At 39.0% G+C, this 14,906-nt stretch overlaps 2 protein-coding genes across 2 annotated transcripts in view; one reads left to right on the top strand and one right to left on the bottom strand.

Annotated features, from left to right (window-relative positions):
* The window catches only part of Phyhipl (phytanoyl-CoA 2-hydroxylase interacting protein like), a 37,111-nt gene extending 34,378 nt beyond the window's left edge, over nucleotides 1-2,733 (top strand). Inside the window, exon 5 of the mRNA XM_051186882.1 lies at nucleotides 1,492-2,733. Coding sequence (XP_051042839.1) covers nucleotides 1,492-2,026 — 535 coding nt within the window. The 3' untranslated portion in view covers nucleotides 2,027-2,733. The remainder of the gene's footprint in view (nucleotides 1-1,491) is intronic.
* Nucleotides 2,533-14,906, bottom strand: part of Fam13c (family with sequence similarity 13 member C) — a 98,335-nt gene continuing 85,961 nt past the window's right edge. The window contains exons 11-14 of the mRNA XM_051186883.1: nucleotides 9,224-9,319; nucleotides 7,867-8,060; nucleotides 6,483-6,584; nucleotides 2,533-4,006 (exon numbers count right to left, since the gene is read on the bottom strand). Coding sequence (XP_051042840.1) covers nucleotides 3,883-4,006; nucleotides 6,483-6,584; nucleotides 7,867-8,060; nucleotides 9,224-9,319 — 516 coding nt within the window. The 3' untranslated portion in view covers nucleotides 2,533-3,882. The remainder of the gene's footprint in view (nucleotides 4,007-6,482; nucleotides 6,585-7,866; nucleotides 8,061-9,223; nucleotides 9,320-14,906) is intronic.

The raw sequence follows: 14,906 nt of genomic DNA, 5'->3' as shown, positions 1-14,906 counted from the left end.
AATTCTATCTAAAAGGGTTAGATTCTCTTTTCCCCTTAATAAAAAAGAGTTTTAAATTTTTACATTTAAAATAATACCCTAACAGGTTTTTTTTTTTTAATTGCCTATCTTCTGTAGTATGAATGTACCATCACTTGACCTGTGGGTCTTCTGTGACCAGCAAGTCTATAGTGAACACTGTTTTGACAGTTGATATATACTGTGTAATAACTAATGCAGTAGAAATTCTATCTTCAGCCAGGTGTGGTGTCGTGCCAGCACTTGGGATGCAGCAAAATTGGGAAATTCTAAGATTGAGGCCACCTGGGGCTTCAAAGTGAAACCTTGTCCCCAAAATCAATCTACCTCTTCAAAACAAATTAATCCCATTTTTTCACTTCTGAAACTGCTATGTCATGAATATTTGCTTAGGCTTTCTTTGTTCTATTGTTTTGTTGGCTGAAAGACCTGCTACGTTCAGAAACTTTATTCTCATGTGTCTTGACGTGCCATTTTATTTATTTCATTAAGTATTTTGCACCAGTGTTTCTGATGTGTTCTAGTTTGATTCTTTATAGCCTTGGAAAATCTTTCTGTTATGCCCTGAAGTTGTTTTCTTTGTTGCCTTATATTTTTATCTGGATTCTCATTTTGAATTGTTTATCAAGCATTTCATATATTATGGATTGTTTTTCCTTTGGAGTTGTTCTGTTTCATTTTTCTTGGTCTGTGCATCTGGAGGAATGTTACCAGTCTATGAAGTACCTACTGTAAGGACATTTTTCATTCAATGGCATACCATTCAGATGGCATATTGAATTTGGGTCACAGCAGTGAAATGTAGTCTTACAATGATGTGTTCCTGGTATCAGTGGCATACACTGCTGTGGTTCATGAGGCAGTTGTGTGACTGACTCCATAGCCAGTGTCCCTGGATTCCACAGGCTAGCACTGATGGCACTGGAACTTGTTGAGAGGACAGTCCCAAGGTGCCTCAGAAGGACAGGAGACTCCAAGAGTTGTCACACCAGCTGCTATCTTCTAACCACACAATGCCAAAGAGATCTTCCTGAGATCTCTGAGTAGGAATGTGAGTGAGTGATGCCTAGGTCCGTGCAGCAGCAGCTCAGTCCTGGAGTCACCAGAGAGGATGGACTTTCCTTGGTAGTCAGCACACTTTTAAACCAAGTTCTACTTAGCAGTGTTTCAGAAATCCACTACCTCAGTTTTCTTTTTAGGAAAGTCACTTAGGAAACCCATTAAGTACAAATGGAGCTAGTTTCACCTGTACAATTTCTAATGCAATTTAGTTTTTCAGTCCAGGAAATTTATTGTTAAAGACTTCCAAGGCCATGATACGTAGTGTTAAAAGATGTATTACCCTTGGTCTGGTGATAGCCTGGCCATCCAAGCCTTTAACTGTGGGTAGTGATTTGTATGTTATTCTAATCTGTAAATGAGTAAATTTACCCACTCTTGTACTGAGCAGTAGTCATTTCCTTTCTCTTGTAGAGAACACCATGGGAATGCTATGCAGCCTTCTGTCAAGGATAACAGTGGCAGCCATGGCTCACCCATCAGTGGAAAATTAGAAGGCATCTTCTTCAGCTGCAGCACTGAGTTCAATACAGGGAAGCCACCCCAGGATTCACCATATGGAAGATACAGGTTTGAGATTGCAGCAGAAAAACTTTTCAACCCCAATACTAACTTATACTTTGGGGACTTCTACTGTATGTACACTGCTTATCATTATGTGATTCTTGTCATTGCCCCTGTGGGATCACCAGGAGATGAATTTTGTAAGCAGCGCCTTCCTCAACTAAATTCCAAGGATAATAAGTTTTTGACCTGTACAGAAGAAGATGGGGTGCTGGTGTACCACCACGCCCAGGATGTCATTTTAGAAGTCATTTACACTGACCCTGTGGCTCTTTCTCTGGGCACCGTGGCAGAAATCACTGGTCATCAGCTTATGAGTTTGTCTACTGCAAACGCAAAGAAAGACCCCAGCTGCAAAACCTGTAACATCAGTGTCGGACGTTAACGCCACTCTCGTCCACTCCCCTACCCTGTCTTTCCCATAGGAGATTGGCCTCTGTTGTTCATTTTCATCATCAGATGTTCCCACTGAAGCATGCATATGCCACTGTCACCAAAAGCAGACTATATATCATTCAGAGCTTTTCCGTGTCTCCTCTTGCCTACCCTGTCTACCACCAATGATGTCCCCAAGTTGTCCTGACACTTTGTTTGCCTAGATGCTGCAATGCTTTAATGTTTCCTTTATGCCAAACATAACAAGACAGTTATATAGACCGCTTTAGCAAAGTACAAAATAATGGCTTATAAATGGTGTTTAAATGTGCATCCATTTTAATCTACTGAATAAATATTGGGATAACTCCAAACCGCATGAAAGGGTATAATTGCAGCATGAGTTAAATCCTAAAGCCTAGAATTGTCAGCACTTCCACCTTGTTGTTTGACAGTGTTATTTATGTTATTTATATTAGCTAACAGGAAACAGTTACTGTGCTTCAACATAATAAATATAATAGAAAAATATTTTATTTGTATGTTGTATAAAATATTTACAATCATATAGAATATAGTTACATTTTAATAGCAATTGTGTACATCTCACGAAACCATTTCCCTTATCAAAGATGTAATTTGTAAACCTTAAATAGTTGTGTATCTGTCCTGTTACCAGTAGATGACTTCAATTAAACAAATGTATGAAGGCCATTACTCTGATTCATAAAAGATTTAAAAAATCAGGTGAATACAGAGAAAACAGTATGCCTCTGATTTAGTCTGCTTCTGGAATCAGTTTTTTTCTGTCCAAGCAATATGAAAATCTGAGTTTCTTCAACACCATGCTTAAAAATTACAGAAAACAGAAATATGAACAAAGATGAAGAGAAAATGTCTGTTACTTCATCTTACAAAAACTGAAATGTGCTTTAAAGGAATGGCAAAAAAGCAAGATACACTAAATAAAGCAAATAAAAGGTAACTTGGTGATTTCCAAGATCTTCACCCTGCGCAGAATTCAACTCACAAGAAATTTGTTTCACTTTATAAAGTACAGACCTTGGAACATTAAGAAAGATGCATATTCCCAATGGAAAAATAGTTATATAATCAAGAAAATTAGCAATAATACTATGGTCACGTTAGGTTATTAGACTGCAGACACACCTATCCAAAATACCTATTTTAAATTTTTAATATTTTATTTTAATATAAACATTTGTCAGTTAGAGACAAAGATAATTCACAAAGTACATGCCATCCAAATGAACTTTGGTAACCAGAAATGTAAATTTTCAAATAACAGATAAAATAATGCACTATTTTCATGTAGAAATAAGAAATTAGTGACACAGTCGAGTGTATTTTAGAGTGTTTAGAACACCTACAGACTTACAAGACAAGGTAGTGGATATTGTCTCACTTAAATTACCTTCTTACCGGCTGTTTTCTCCCTGGATTAAGAACAGAAGTCTTCCTTGTCTCACCAATTAATTTAAACCTGCTCTTTTTCCATACATCAATGAAGTTGATCTTTGGGCACTAGTAAACCTTCCTTAGCAGGTAGTCTGCCTATATGTTATTTTAAGTTTGATAAGAGTAGATTTTTTTTTTAAACAATTACATCTGACTGTGGATTTCAGTTTGGTGTGCAGAAAGATGAATGTTTGCCAGACCCAATATCACCTATTTCCCCATTTAAATCCCTTCTCGTGTATAATTACAATAACTCTTCCTTTGTAAAAAAACAGCTAATACTATCTCTAAAGTGCTTAGTTTTCAGTACATCAAAACTACTTATCAAGAACAGTAGAGGAAAATAAACTTGACTTTATCTTGGGTGGAAATGATCAGAGCCAAACCTCAAATAGTTTTGGCCACATCCTGCTTGCTGATGAGGACCTCCAGTAGTCTCAGTTTGGCTTTTATGTGCTTGTATTCATAGTACTCATCTGCCATTGGCATCCTGTCTTCCTTCTGCGGACTTCTGCAGAAAAGAAGACATAGTCTATTAGTAAATACACGAGCCAGATCATTATAGGTCCTTTTATAACAGACAGGGGAGTGTGGCTGCCATATGGTGTGTGAGTGTTGCCTTCTTTATATCCCCTCATCCTCAACCTATTTTCCATGTCTCTAAGTAACAGTATCCTTTTGCCACTGTGTTTTTGCAAATGTGAGGTCCCATGCTCAAGCACAGAATAATGGTGCAGGTGAAGGAAATGTCAAGAAAAAGCACAGGTTAGAGCCTCCCTCCAAGGAATCCCTTCTCTGCTTATCCTCCTACTTGCTAGAGCTCCATGCCAGTGCAGAATGCTCAGCATAACTGTGAAAACTGTTAAAAAAAAATAGCACCCTGAAAATACTGCAGATAGTTGATTACACAAGTATTCCATAAAATTATGTTGATAAAAACTTTACCGGGGCCATCTTATAAGTTTGAAATGTTTTCAAGTTTTCTTGCAGTTAAACCTATTTCTGCTGATGTGGTAGAACTTCTGAGCTTCTCCTTGACAGAGCTAATCTGTGAGTCTAAATAGTCTAAATCAGGGCCAGTGAGACTGCTCAGTGGGTAAAGGTGCCTGCTACCAAACCTGATGACCTGAGTTCAGTCCTTAGGACCCACATGGTAGAAGGAGAGAGCCAACCCCAAGTTATCCACTGACCTTCATATGTATGAACACATACACAGTTTAAATTGCAATAGTTCTCTCTGTGTACAGAGATTCAAAGACTGGGCATGTACCAATACATAGACTTTGGTACAGTCTACTGTGCTCTTGCTCTATTACTATGAATATTTACAGTGTTTCTAAGTGTATAGAAAGTTCATTCACATGGTCACTTTAGCTTTATAGATGGTTAAATCTTAGTAGTAACAGTCTTAAGGAAACAAGATTAAAGTCAATTTCCTTGCCCTTCAATGGTTTGAGTTTAGCTTTAACAAAGGAGCATTTTCTTATTAGATAATGTGTTACCAGTAGAGGGCACATTACTTCACATAGAGCAAGCAAGGCTAGACTTATCAAAAGTAGTTTAGGGACTGTAAGTGCAGTAAAACAAGCTGTTCCTTGAGTGCAGTTATGAGTTGCAACCGTGTTCCTCTGCATACTCATACATCGATTTTTATGTATACACAATCAGTGACTATTACCAAGAACAGGCAGAACAATTAAGCCACCATGGTGCCCAGTTTTACTACTGACAGATCCTATAGGCAGGACTGCCAATACATTGGAACCCCTCATACTCTTAACACAGACTCCTGTGTTCAAATGGGTAAAATGTAATTTCCTCAGGGAACTCAAAGTAATGAAAATATTATGTGTGTCTAAAACCTAAGTAACTCATTTTTAATGCACTGACTGTTGGGATTTAAAATTCTGAAACCAACTCAAATATTTCACTGAATGAAAGATTCTAACTGAATAATTTAAAAAGGAATTTTAATGTAAGTCAGAGATGTACTCAAGCACCTAGTTAGCCTATTACAAGTGTCTCACCTAGGAAGCCCACTGCTAATGAATAGCCCTGGAAAACAGAAAAACTATCCTGAATGATGCGAGCAGGCTAAGCTTGGATGTCTCAAAGTGCTTTAGCACAGTACCTTACAGCAGCCTGTAGACTGAGAGGAAGTCACAGCAAGGCATGAAAGAAAGGCATTTGGGAAAACAAGCCCAAGCCAGTGTGTCAGTAGGAAGAACCACCCAGTTCATCTCTGCACTTAAAAGCTAGGTGATTTGGGGAAAGTTATATGCTTGCTTATCCAAGGAGACAAAGTATTTCTGCTTTGTAAACAGAGATTGAGGACAGCTAAAGTAATTTGTCTCTTCTCCAAAAGATACTAACATTCATTACCTGGTGACTAACATTCATTACCTGGTGACTTACATACAGTTTTGTTGGTAACACACACACACACAAAAAAAAAAAAAAATTACAGGAATAAATGAGTGTATAGTAACAGCTGGGTTGAAATAAAAAAACCTAGGATGACAGATGGCCTAACTAAATATTTTGGGGAGAGAAAAATAGCTATGAACTTTTGACTAAACCCTGGAATAAAACAAATAGAGATGGGTGGTAAAATTTAGAGGAGATATTTAAAGGAAGTATTCATGTAATAGGTAGAGAATAACTTATGGAACTAAGAATCTAAGAACAAGGGCTGAAAAATCAAGTCAGTTTTTAAGCTTAGATAATTTCAGCAGATATAAAGCATTTTCAGAGTTCAATTTTCATTTTTGTAAAGATTGATGTTAATACTTGGCAACTATTAACATAAACATTCCATAAAACATCCTTCCCAAAGTTACCACGGGTTATTGCATTGGAGAAAATATAGTCTTTAGCTAGGATTAACATCTTATCACTGTTAATACAAAAGCAGAGTTCATTCTGAACTACAGTTCTTTAGGAAACAATAGCATAAAGAAAAAAAAAAAAACCCTCTCTACTCTTACCTTCCTGTCTGTTTAAAAAATTGTTCTTCAAATTCTCGCAGGGCTTTTCGTAGCCTCTTCTTGTCAGCCCTAGTTTCCCGGAGATGGTCGAGAAGGACTGGCCTGTGTCAAGTGAAACACATTTGCCATTACTGAGCACCAGCCTGACTGAATGATCGTGACTGAATTATATCAGATCAGCAAAATGGACCCATTATGACTGAAAAGTGATTATGGAAGGATGTTCTAAATGTGACACACATTGTAAATGTGGCCTCAGTGTAGGAGCAACACACAAGCCTAGTATTCTCTGACATTAACAGTGTCATGGGCACATAGAAACAGTGTATTACATCTGCTGTAAGAAAGGGTAACAGTTATGGTGATGTAATGCAGGCATGTAAGGAATATACCAATATTTGTTGACCAAGTAAAGAGAAGAGACAAGAAAAAAAAATGTCCTTAGAGTGTGGGGAGAACAACAAAACCCTTGGGAATGAAACTGAACCGGGGAGGGCTGACATTCCACTGCAGTCTACTTGGTGCTAGAATTTGTCCATCCTTTCAGGACTGAACACTGAAGTTATATGTGGGCATTTCCTCTAAGTCAAGTCTATTAATTTCAAAAATACTCCCACCCACTGAAAATTAGGTGGTTTTTTTTTTGTTTTTTTGTTTTTTTGTTTTTGTTTTTTTTTTAATAACTACCCCAAAGGTTGGAGAGAGTGAGAGAAGGAAGAAAGATATGTCTGCTTTCCCAGCAAGCTAAAAACTGCTTACTGTACTGGGTTTTTCCTAATTTCCATTTGGGGCACAACACTTAGAGTATATAATACATGATAAAGAAGATCTCAGTGTGGGATGTTACATACAAACCACTAATGCAACATGATCAAAAGATTTACCAAGTACTACATAATGATAATTGTAATGAAAGTCCAGGAAGCTCTTAACTGAGAATCATTAGGAGACAAAAGACCCACTTGTTGACTGGTGGCCACAGCTATCTATTCTCCATCTTATATATCATGTGAATTGAATAAAGCAAGAAAAAAAAAGGCTCTGGCCACTGTTGACTCACTAAGGATCTTGCTCCTTTGGGTCCAATATTTAAAGACCAGCTCTCCTCTGACACCTTTAAGGGGGTTACATGGGTTAATAGTGCCAAGATACAACAGGAAAGTAGGATCAATGTAATTGCACGTCAATACTTATGGCATACGTAGGGCTTTACTATGGCCCTTCACATCTCTGTCTTCTGTATTTTCTAGTTAAGCCATTTTCAGGTCTGTTCTTTGCTGGAAAGAGTACATTTTAGGCTCTGAACAGATGTTGAATTTTGAATGTGCAGGCAAGGTACCCAAGCCAGAGGTTTTGAGAGCCCACACTCTGGCTGCTCACTCACATGGTGGCCTCATGTAAGTTGGACATGGAGAGAGCTGGTTGCTTCCCTTCTTTCTTTTCTTCTGGTATCAGGGTCCTCATAGGCTCTGTCTCTGAGTAGGTGAGGTGATCACCAACAGGAAGGCGGGCCACTGGATCTGGTAAAGAAGGTGGTTGGCTTCTCTGTGGACAATCTTCATCAGAGTCCTCTTCCTCCTGCTTGTCACAAGCACAGTCAAATAGTCACAGAGTGCTACATGTCTCTTGAGCATTTGAGAAGACTACAAGACCCTACAAACCAGTAGACAGCTAGCCCATATGGCTGCTGAGAACTGGAATGGACAATACCAAGAGATGTTGCTCAGTTTCATTAATAGCCTGTGGGAGTAAAGAGGTACCCATGCTGAGCTACAGTGCTTCCCAAGTTTATCTATATGCACTGGCTAAGGAAGACAGGCATTTGGGGTCTGGCCCAGGTTGCACTGTGTGGTTATGTGGGTCCTCTCTTCCCTGAGACTTTCTGTACTCCAGCTTCATGGCAGAAATATAGGTTAGGGCAAGACGTACTTACAGACACCTTATCCAGAAAATGTCCTACTCAGACCCAAAGCAGGCCACAGTTAATACAGAGGATGTTAAGGATGTTCAAGTTCAGAAGGGCCCTGAGAAGGCAAAAGAGGCCTTACTCCTTAACCTTTAGTAATTATGACAGCCAAAAGGTTTTCTTGAAACCTGAAGGTCAAATTCTCCTGTAAACTATTATTCGTCCTCAATTTTAGACAGAGTTTATCATTCTCCTAACATCCTTTAATATATATAATTTTATATGTGTGTGTGTGCGCGCGCGCGTGTGTGTATGTGTGTACACTCAAGTAGATTTAAATACATAATGATTTATTTAAATTCATATTTGCTGCTTTTGAGTAGCTGTTTTGAAATTAATGGAGTAGGGGATGTGTTGTATTTCTCTATGCCTATACATTTATTTAAAATATAGCCTTACTCAGTTTCAATACTTCTTTTTATTGAGAAAAAATTGCAGCACCAGTTTTATTAACCACCACACAGATCAGAGATGTCTGTATCTTGTCTAACTATGTTAATATTATTATTTTCCTCACTCAAAAGGAGAGACAAGAAATGAAATTAAATGTTGAGTGGCCCCAAGCATGCCGTTTGGTATGCTTTTTCACAGAAGCTCCTGTTAGATCACTGTTATTGACAGCACTAGGCTAGGGAAGATGACAACAGCTGGTGGGATCATAGTATACGCAGCTAGGAAGGCCCCTTGGTGTGGTGCTGACTATGACATAATACTAAATAGCATAGATGCAAGGTGCCAATCAAGGTTCCCAGTTAGGGCAGCCATCTTTACTTACAATTGTTGGGATCAGGGAGGGTGTTGACAAAATTTGCTTGATAATTCTGCATCGGTCATAAAGAGGCTTTATGAGGTTCTTGTCTTGTTTAGTTACCTGAAAAACATAAAAGTAATCTGCATTCTTTTCTCAGACAATATTCTCCCTGCACCCACCATGTGTTGGGGATCCATCCCAGAACCTGTACAAGTTAGACAAGTACTCTACCACTGAGCTATAGTCCAATCCCTAAGACAGTATTCCAGCAGAACCCCCCCCCAATCACTTTAATAGCAGTGAGTAAAAAGGAAGTCACCAACAAGATGGTTTATCTGTTGTACATCGTGTGTGTGTGTGTGTGTGTGTGTGTGTGTGTGTGTACGCATACATACATACATACATACATACAAACAAACATACTTGGCTAGGAAAAAAATTCCCATAAATGATGGGAGTGAGTATAGAAAATTGGGCCATAAGGCTTTGTGGACAAGTCTGCAAAACATGAGTAATAAGTGTTAAAGTGACTAAGACCTATCACTTTTTCTTCTGAACATCTGTTATTTGGACTTTTGTGATTACATTCACAAATATCAGCTATGTCCATGCCTCCATTATTACACACATAGAATGCATATTGCCTTACTAATTAGTTCTCATATAAACTATAGTGAATTGAGGAAAAAAACAAAAAACAAAAAAAAAATTGACTTTTGAATCCTCCATTTCCTATGCACATAGCAAAGAGGTTAGAGTTCTTTCCAGGCTGTTCCAAAGACAAACAGGAATTTCAATTGGCTGGCCAAAGTTCCATCTACAATGCCCAACCTCTTAGTGTACTAATAATGCATTCCGTGCCCATCTGCTACAGGACTCATCCATACATGCCACTGTAGCAGGTCACAGTTCACATAAAAATGCATTGTCTCTCTCATGTGCTTATCCACATATCTACCCAAAGTAGCCAAACCCCTCTTCTTCTTAGCCCCCCCCACACACACACACACATACTGTCCCATGCTATATACCCATTACATTCTCATCAGGTTTCTACTCATCAGGACAGGGGATGGGAGGAGAAAATTCACCACAGTCACCCATGCATGTGTCTTTTATGAAGCACACGCCACAGGATGTGCTGCCTTCTAAATCTTCCAGATACTTGAGACAAAAGAAAATAGCTTTTGATGTTCCACACCCACCACAGCTGCAAGCCACACTGGTCCACACTAATCTCCTTTTCTACACACCTTTCTGTTTCACTGGACCTTAACTTTTCTGTTTCAGTCTTACCTGCCCAACTAAAACTTACTGAAGCTGGAGATGCCATCACATATTTCTCTAACTTCTCACCAGTATCTACCATATCCCTATCCTTATTGTTAAGTTCATAGGTAAAAGGAACTCTAATTTTTAGTAATCTCTATGAGTGGTGGTGGTGGTGGTGGTGGTAGTAGTGTTTTGTTTGGTTTGGTTTTTCGAGACAGGGTTTCTCTGTGTAACAGCTTTGGCTGTCCTGGAAATCACTCTGTAGACCAGGCAGGCCTTGACCTCACAGATCCACCTTCCTCTACCTCCTGAGTGCTGAGATGAAAGGCATGCATCATTACAGCCTAGCTATATATGATCTTGTTATATAAATATATACACAAATCGTAGGCTATAATATCTTTAGATGCAAACACATACATACACACACACACACACACACACACTGCCAATATGTAGTCCATGGGATTTTAATACATTTTAGGAGGGAAAAATATAAAAATATGTTCAGAAAACATTAAAATAGTATTTCCCATCAGTATCTCACTGGGACTTCCATTCTATAGAAAGCACTGACAAACAATGTATTTAAGCATGGGTCTCTTTTGAGATTTGATTGTGGTTTTTCTACCCAATATAGTCCCCAGATTCTAGGAGTATCCTAAAAGGGAAAAAAATATCAGGACACCTGCTGCTATATTATATCTTCTAGATATAACATGGATGTTACACCCATTAACTCTCAACACTTTGGCTGCTTAAACAAGACCTGAACAATGACAACACTAGTTGATAGGCCAACATGGATGGAGGAAATTTCACATGTCTCCACCCCAAGATAGAGCTTCAAGCAACAAATATTGAGAGAGGGAAAATTACCCCAGAGATGAGCCCCCAAATTGGCCAAGTGGCCATCCCTAAAAATATACATAAACAACCCTAAATAGACTTGGCATATTGTGTGTGTGTGTGTGTGTGTGTGTGTGTGTGTGTGTGTGTGTGTGTGTGTAAGAAAAAGAGGTTGTGAGTTGCAGAGGGAGCAAGCTCGAGGTAAGGACATCATAGGAGATGTTGAGGATAGGGGAGATGATGTGAAAATAAAATTATTGAGAACAAAATAACTTTTAATATACAAATGCAAAGATACTTTAAAAAAATAATGCAAGGATGAGAATGCTGCTTTAAAATGCTTCCCTGGATAGTTAGATGAACACTGGAGTGCACATACAATGATCCCAAGTCCTCTTAATGATAATGATATTTCTCCTGGGATCATTACCAATTAACCCCTAAGGAGGCATTAGCATGTGACACCAGCCCATGTGTGGGCCTAAGATACGCAGAAATATTCACGGGCCTTGATTCCTAAAACTGAAAAACAATGGTTTCCTGTTCTTTCCTATCCAGAGGAAAATGACAGTTTTGCTTAAAGAGAGGGAATAATTATGTTTAAAAGTTCCTGTGCTTTTCGGAGAAAGAGGTCATGACAACAGTTCCACGGGAAAAAGAAAACAAACACATGGATAAATCTGCTAGCGTTATAGCAGTTTTTTTTTTTTTTTTTTTTTTTCCGTAAATAACCTTCTGACCAGAGCCAGAAAGAAAGCATCTGGGCTGGCTACTTTGTGGCAGCTTGGAATGGCAGCTTCTCTTCAGAATGCAATGCCACACCTAAGAACTGGAGCTGCACAGGAGGTAAGGAATTTTTAGCATGGCAGAGTAACTAAGCTGCCAATACATCCTACCAAATTATGTTTGAGTTCTCTTCCTTAACCTCCTCCTCTTCCATTTACTTCAGGTACTACAACAGGAGAGTGAGGTAGAGCAATTGCCTATGCATACTGACCTAGAACCAAACACTAATTGCCCTGTCCTCGATAGCTCTCTCTAGCTACTTTATGTGGACAATAGTAGCTATCAGTAAGCCATATTTTATCAATATGATTTCTTTCACACATAACAAAAATCAAACAATAACTTTTTTGTACTGCAGGTAGTACAGAAACAAAATAGGTTTGTTTCCCGTGATTAGCTCTTTAAACAAACAAAACAGAACAGAACAAAACAAAATCCCTAAATATAGAAGTAAGAAAATGGCTGAGTCACAAAATCTGAACTATCCAGGCCATGTTGTAGGGTTTCCCAGCTTCAGAATGAACTCTGACTAAGCACAAATGCAAGAAATCCCCTAAAAGTCTGGAGAGATCATTCACCATGGAAATTTTATTAGTTCATGTAGTTTAGGTGTATGGCAAGAAAGCCAGATGAAAGTCATCTATCCACTCAAACTTTAGGAAACTGCACTTACCAAGATGAAATGACATGCCACAGGTTGTTGAGGAGGCGGGGAACAGGCTAGATGCTAGAATTACGTGGCTTTTAGTTTTGCCATAGCCTCTGAACCCATTGTTGGTACCCACCACATGACTCCCTATGGTTACACTTCTCTGGAGCAGTACTGGAATGAGGTATTAGAGCCTGCACATCCCACTACAGATAGCCCCTAGCTAAAATGCCCTGGCTCCATTGTATAACTCCCAGGTCTGTTTGAAGTGACTTCTGATACTCACTAAATCACTCAGTAGATATGCTTGAAATCAAAAGAAATCTTTGCCATTTGTGCAAGGATGACTTCTGAGCACTCAGGTTCTTGTCTCTGAACTCATTTCTCTGAGTTGTCTCAGAAGGCCAACTGAACATCCCAGCTTGCCCAGGACTGAAGCATTCCCAGAGCATGGGTTTTCAGTGCTCAACCAATGAAAGAAGCCCTATGGAAACTAGGAGGGTTGGTTACACAGTTCCTCAAACATCTCAAATTGAAAGTTCCCCCACATATGTTATTCCTCTTAACATTTTCATCTCCACTCCAAAATCTGCCTCCTCCCATCATAATTAGGATATGTCAGTAAGTTGACCAATCTCCATGGATTCTTCTAGCTTTTCTTCTTCCCTCTAGGCAGTAGTTTTCAACCTGTGGATCCCTGACCCATTCGGCAAACCTCCATCTCCAAAAATATTAATTATGATTCATAACAGTAGCAGAATTAGTTCTGAAGTAGCAATGAAGATAATTTTATGGTTGGGGGTCACTACAACATGAAGACCTGTATGAAAGGGTTGAAGCATTAGGAAGGTTGAGAACCACTGGTCTGAGGCTTCAACATGTTCTCTTGTTTGAACTAAGATATGCTTTGAGTATGTTGTCTGTCTACTAACTATATTGATCAAGCCACCCATTCCACCTTCTCATTTGCCCTTAATTTATTCACACAGTCATCAGATCATTTAAACATTTATCATTTCACGATGTTTTCTGTTACCACTTGGCCACCCCTTACTCCATTTCACAGCCTACAAGGTCCCGTGTCATCCCAGTGGTCACAGATTTTTCTGATTGTATCTCATGCCTCCCTACTTCTCAGCCCTCAGCCCTGAGATTCTAGTGTATCCAAAACAAACAACAACAAGAAACTGTTTCCTTCTTTCATAGCCTTTAGTGCTTGGGAGTTCTGTCTAGAATGATCTTTGCTGCTCACTTTGGCTTGTTCACTTTCCTGATTAAGTGTCAACTATCTTTGTCCTTCTAATAACCTGATTCAAAAGACAAACTATTCCTATTGCTTTCTGTCATTCATCTTCATTCCTTCCACAGTATTTACCACAATTCTTGTCTATTTAAATTGCTTTTTATTTCCCAACTCTCAGTAGAGAGGCAGTCCAGGACAGTAGTCCCCACATAACTTTTCTGTTTTGATTTACCCAAACTCATGGAACAAGCATTTGAATCTTTTTGGTAACATGTAACTGTCCATCAATCATCTACTCTTAAGAATGGATACAAAGTGTCCCTCCAAAAGCTCATGTATTGTGTCTTGGTTCCCAGCTGGTGGCTCTATTTAGAGGTGACTGGACCATGAGGTTGATGACCTCATCAATGGACTAATCCACTGACTGATTAATAGCCAAATAGACTATTTGGAGGTAGAGCCTATTCAGAGGTTGTTGATCAATCATTGGGATATTGATATTGACCAAGATGTTTATATAGATATAGACAAGATAACTATGAAATACAATGAAGGCTCTTAGAAATACTAACGACTAGGAAACCCCAAATGTGCCCGAGTGTGCCATGTACGCAGAAATTATCTACTGGCTATCATCGAAGTCTACAATGTTGGGGCAGGGATAGGCTACCCATATGTGAAAAACAACATACCAGCCTGTGACCCTACCATTACTGATGTCCCTTCATGACTCAGAACACTTTGGATCTTTTGCAAATTTGAAGGTGAAAGGGTGATAGAGGTGACTCTTGTCCCAGAGTAAAAAACTAAGATGGGACATATAGGCCTTCTGAGATCTGGCATATGGTCCTGCCTTATTAAGAGCTGGTCACGTCTGGCAGAATAGGCAAAGTGATCATACTTCTCAA

The sequence above is a fragment of the Phodopus roborovskii genome, unplaced genomic scaffold, assembly GCF_943737965.1.
Source record: "Phodopus roborovskii unplaced genomic scaffold, PHOROB, whole genome shotgun sequence".
Lineage (NCBI taxonomy): Eukaryota > Metazoa > Chordata > Mammalia > Rodentia > Cricetidae > Phodopus > Phodopus roborovskii.
Note: the sequence above shows the minus strand (reverse complement) of the source record. Positions and strands in the feature narration are given on the sequence as shown.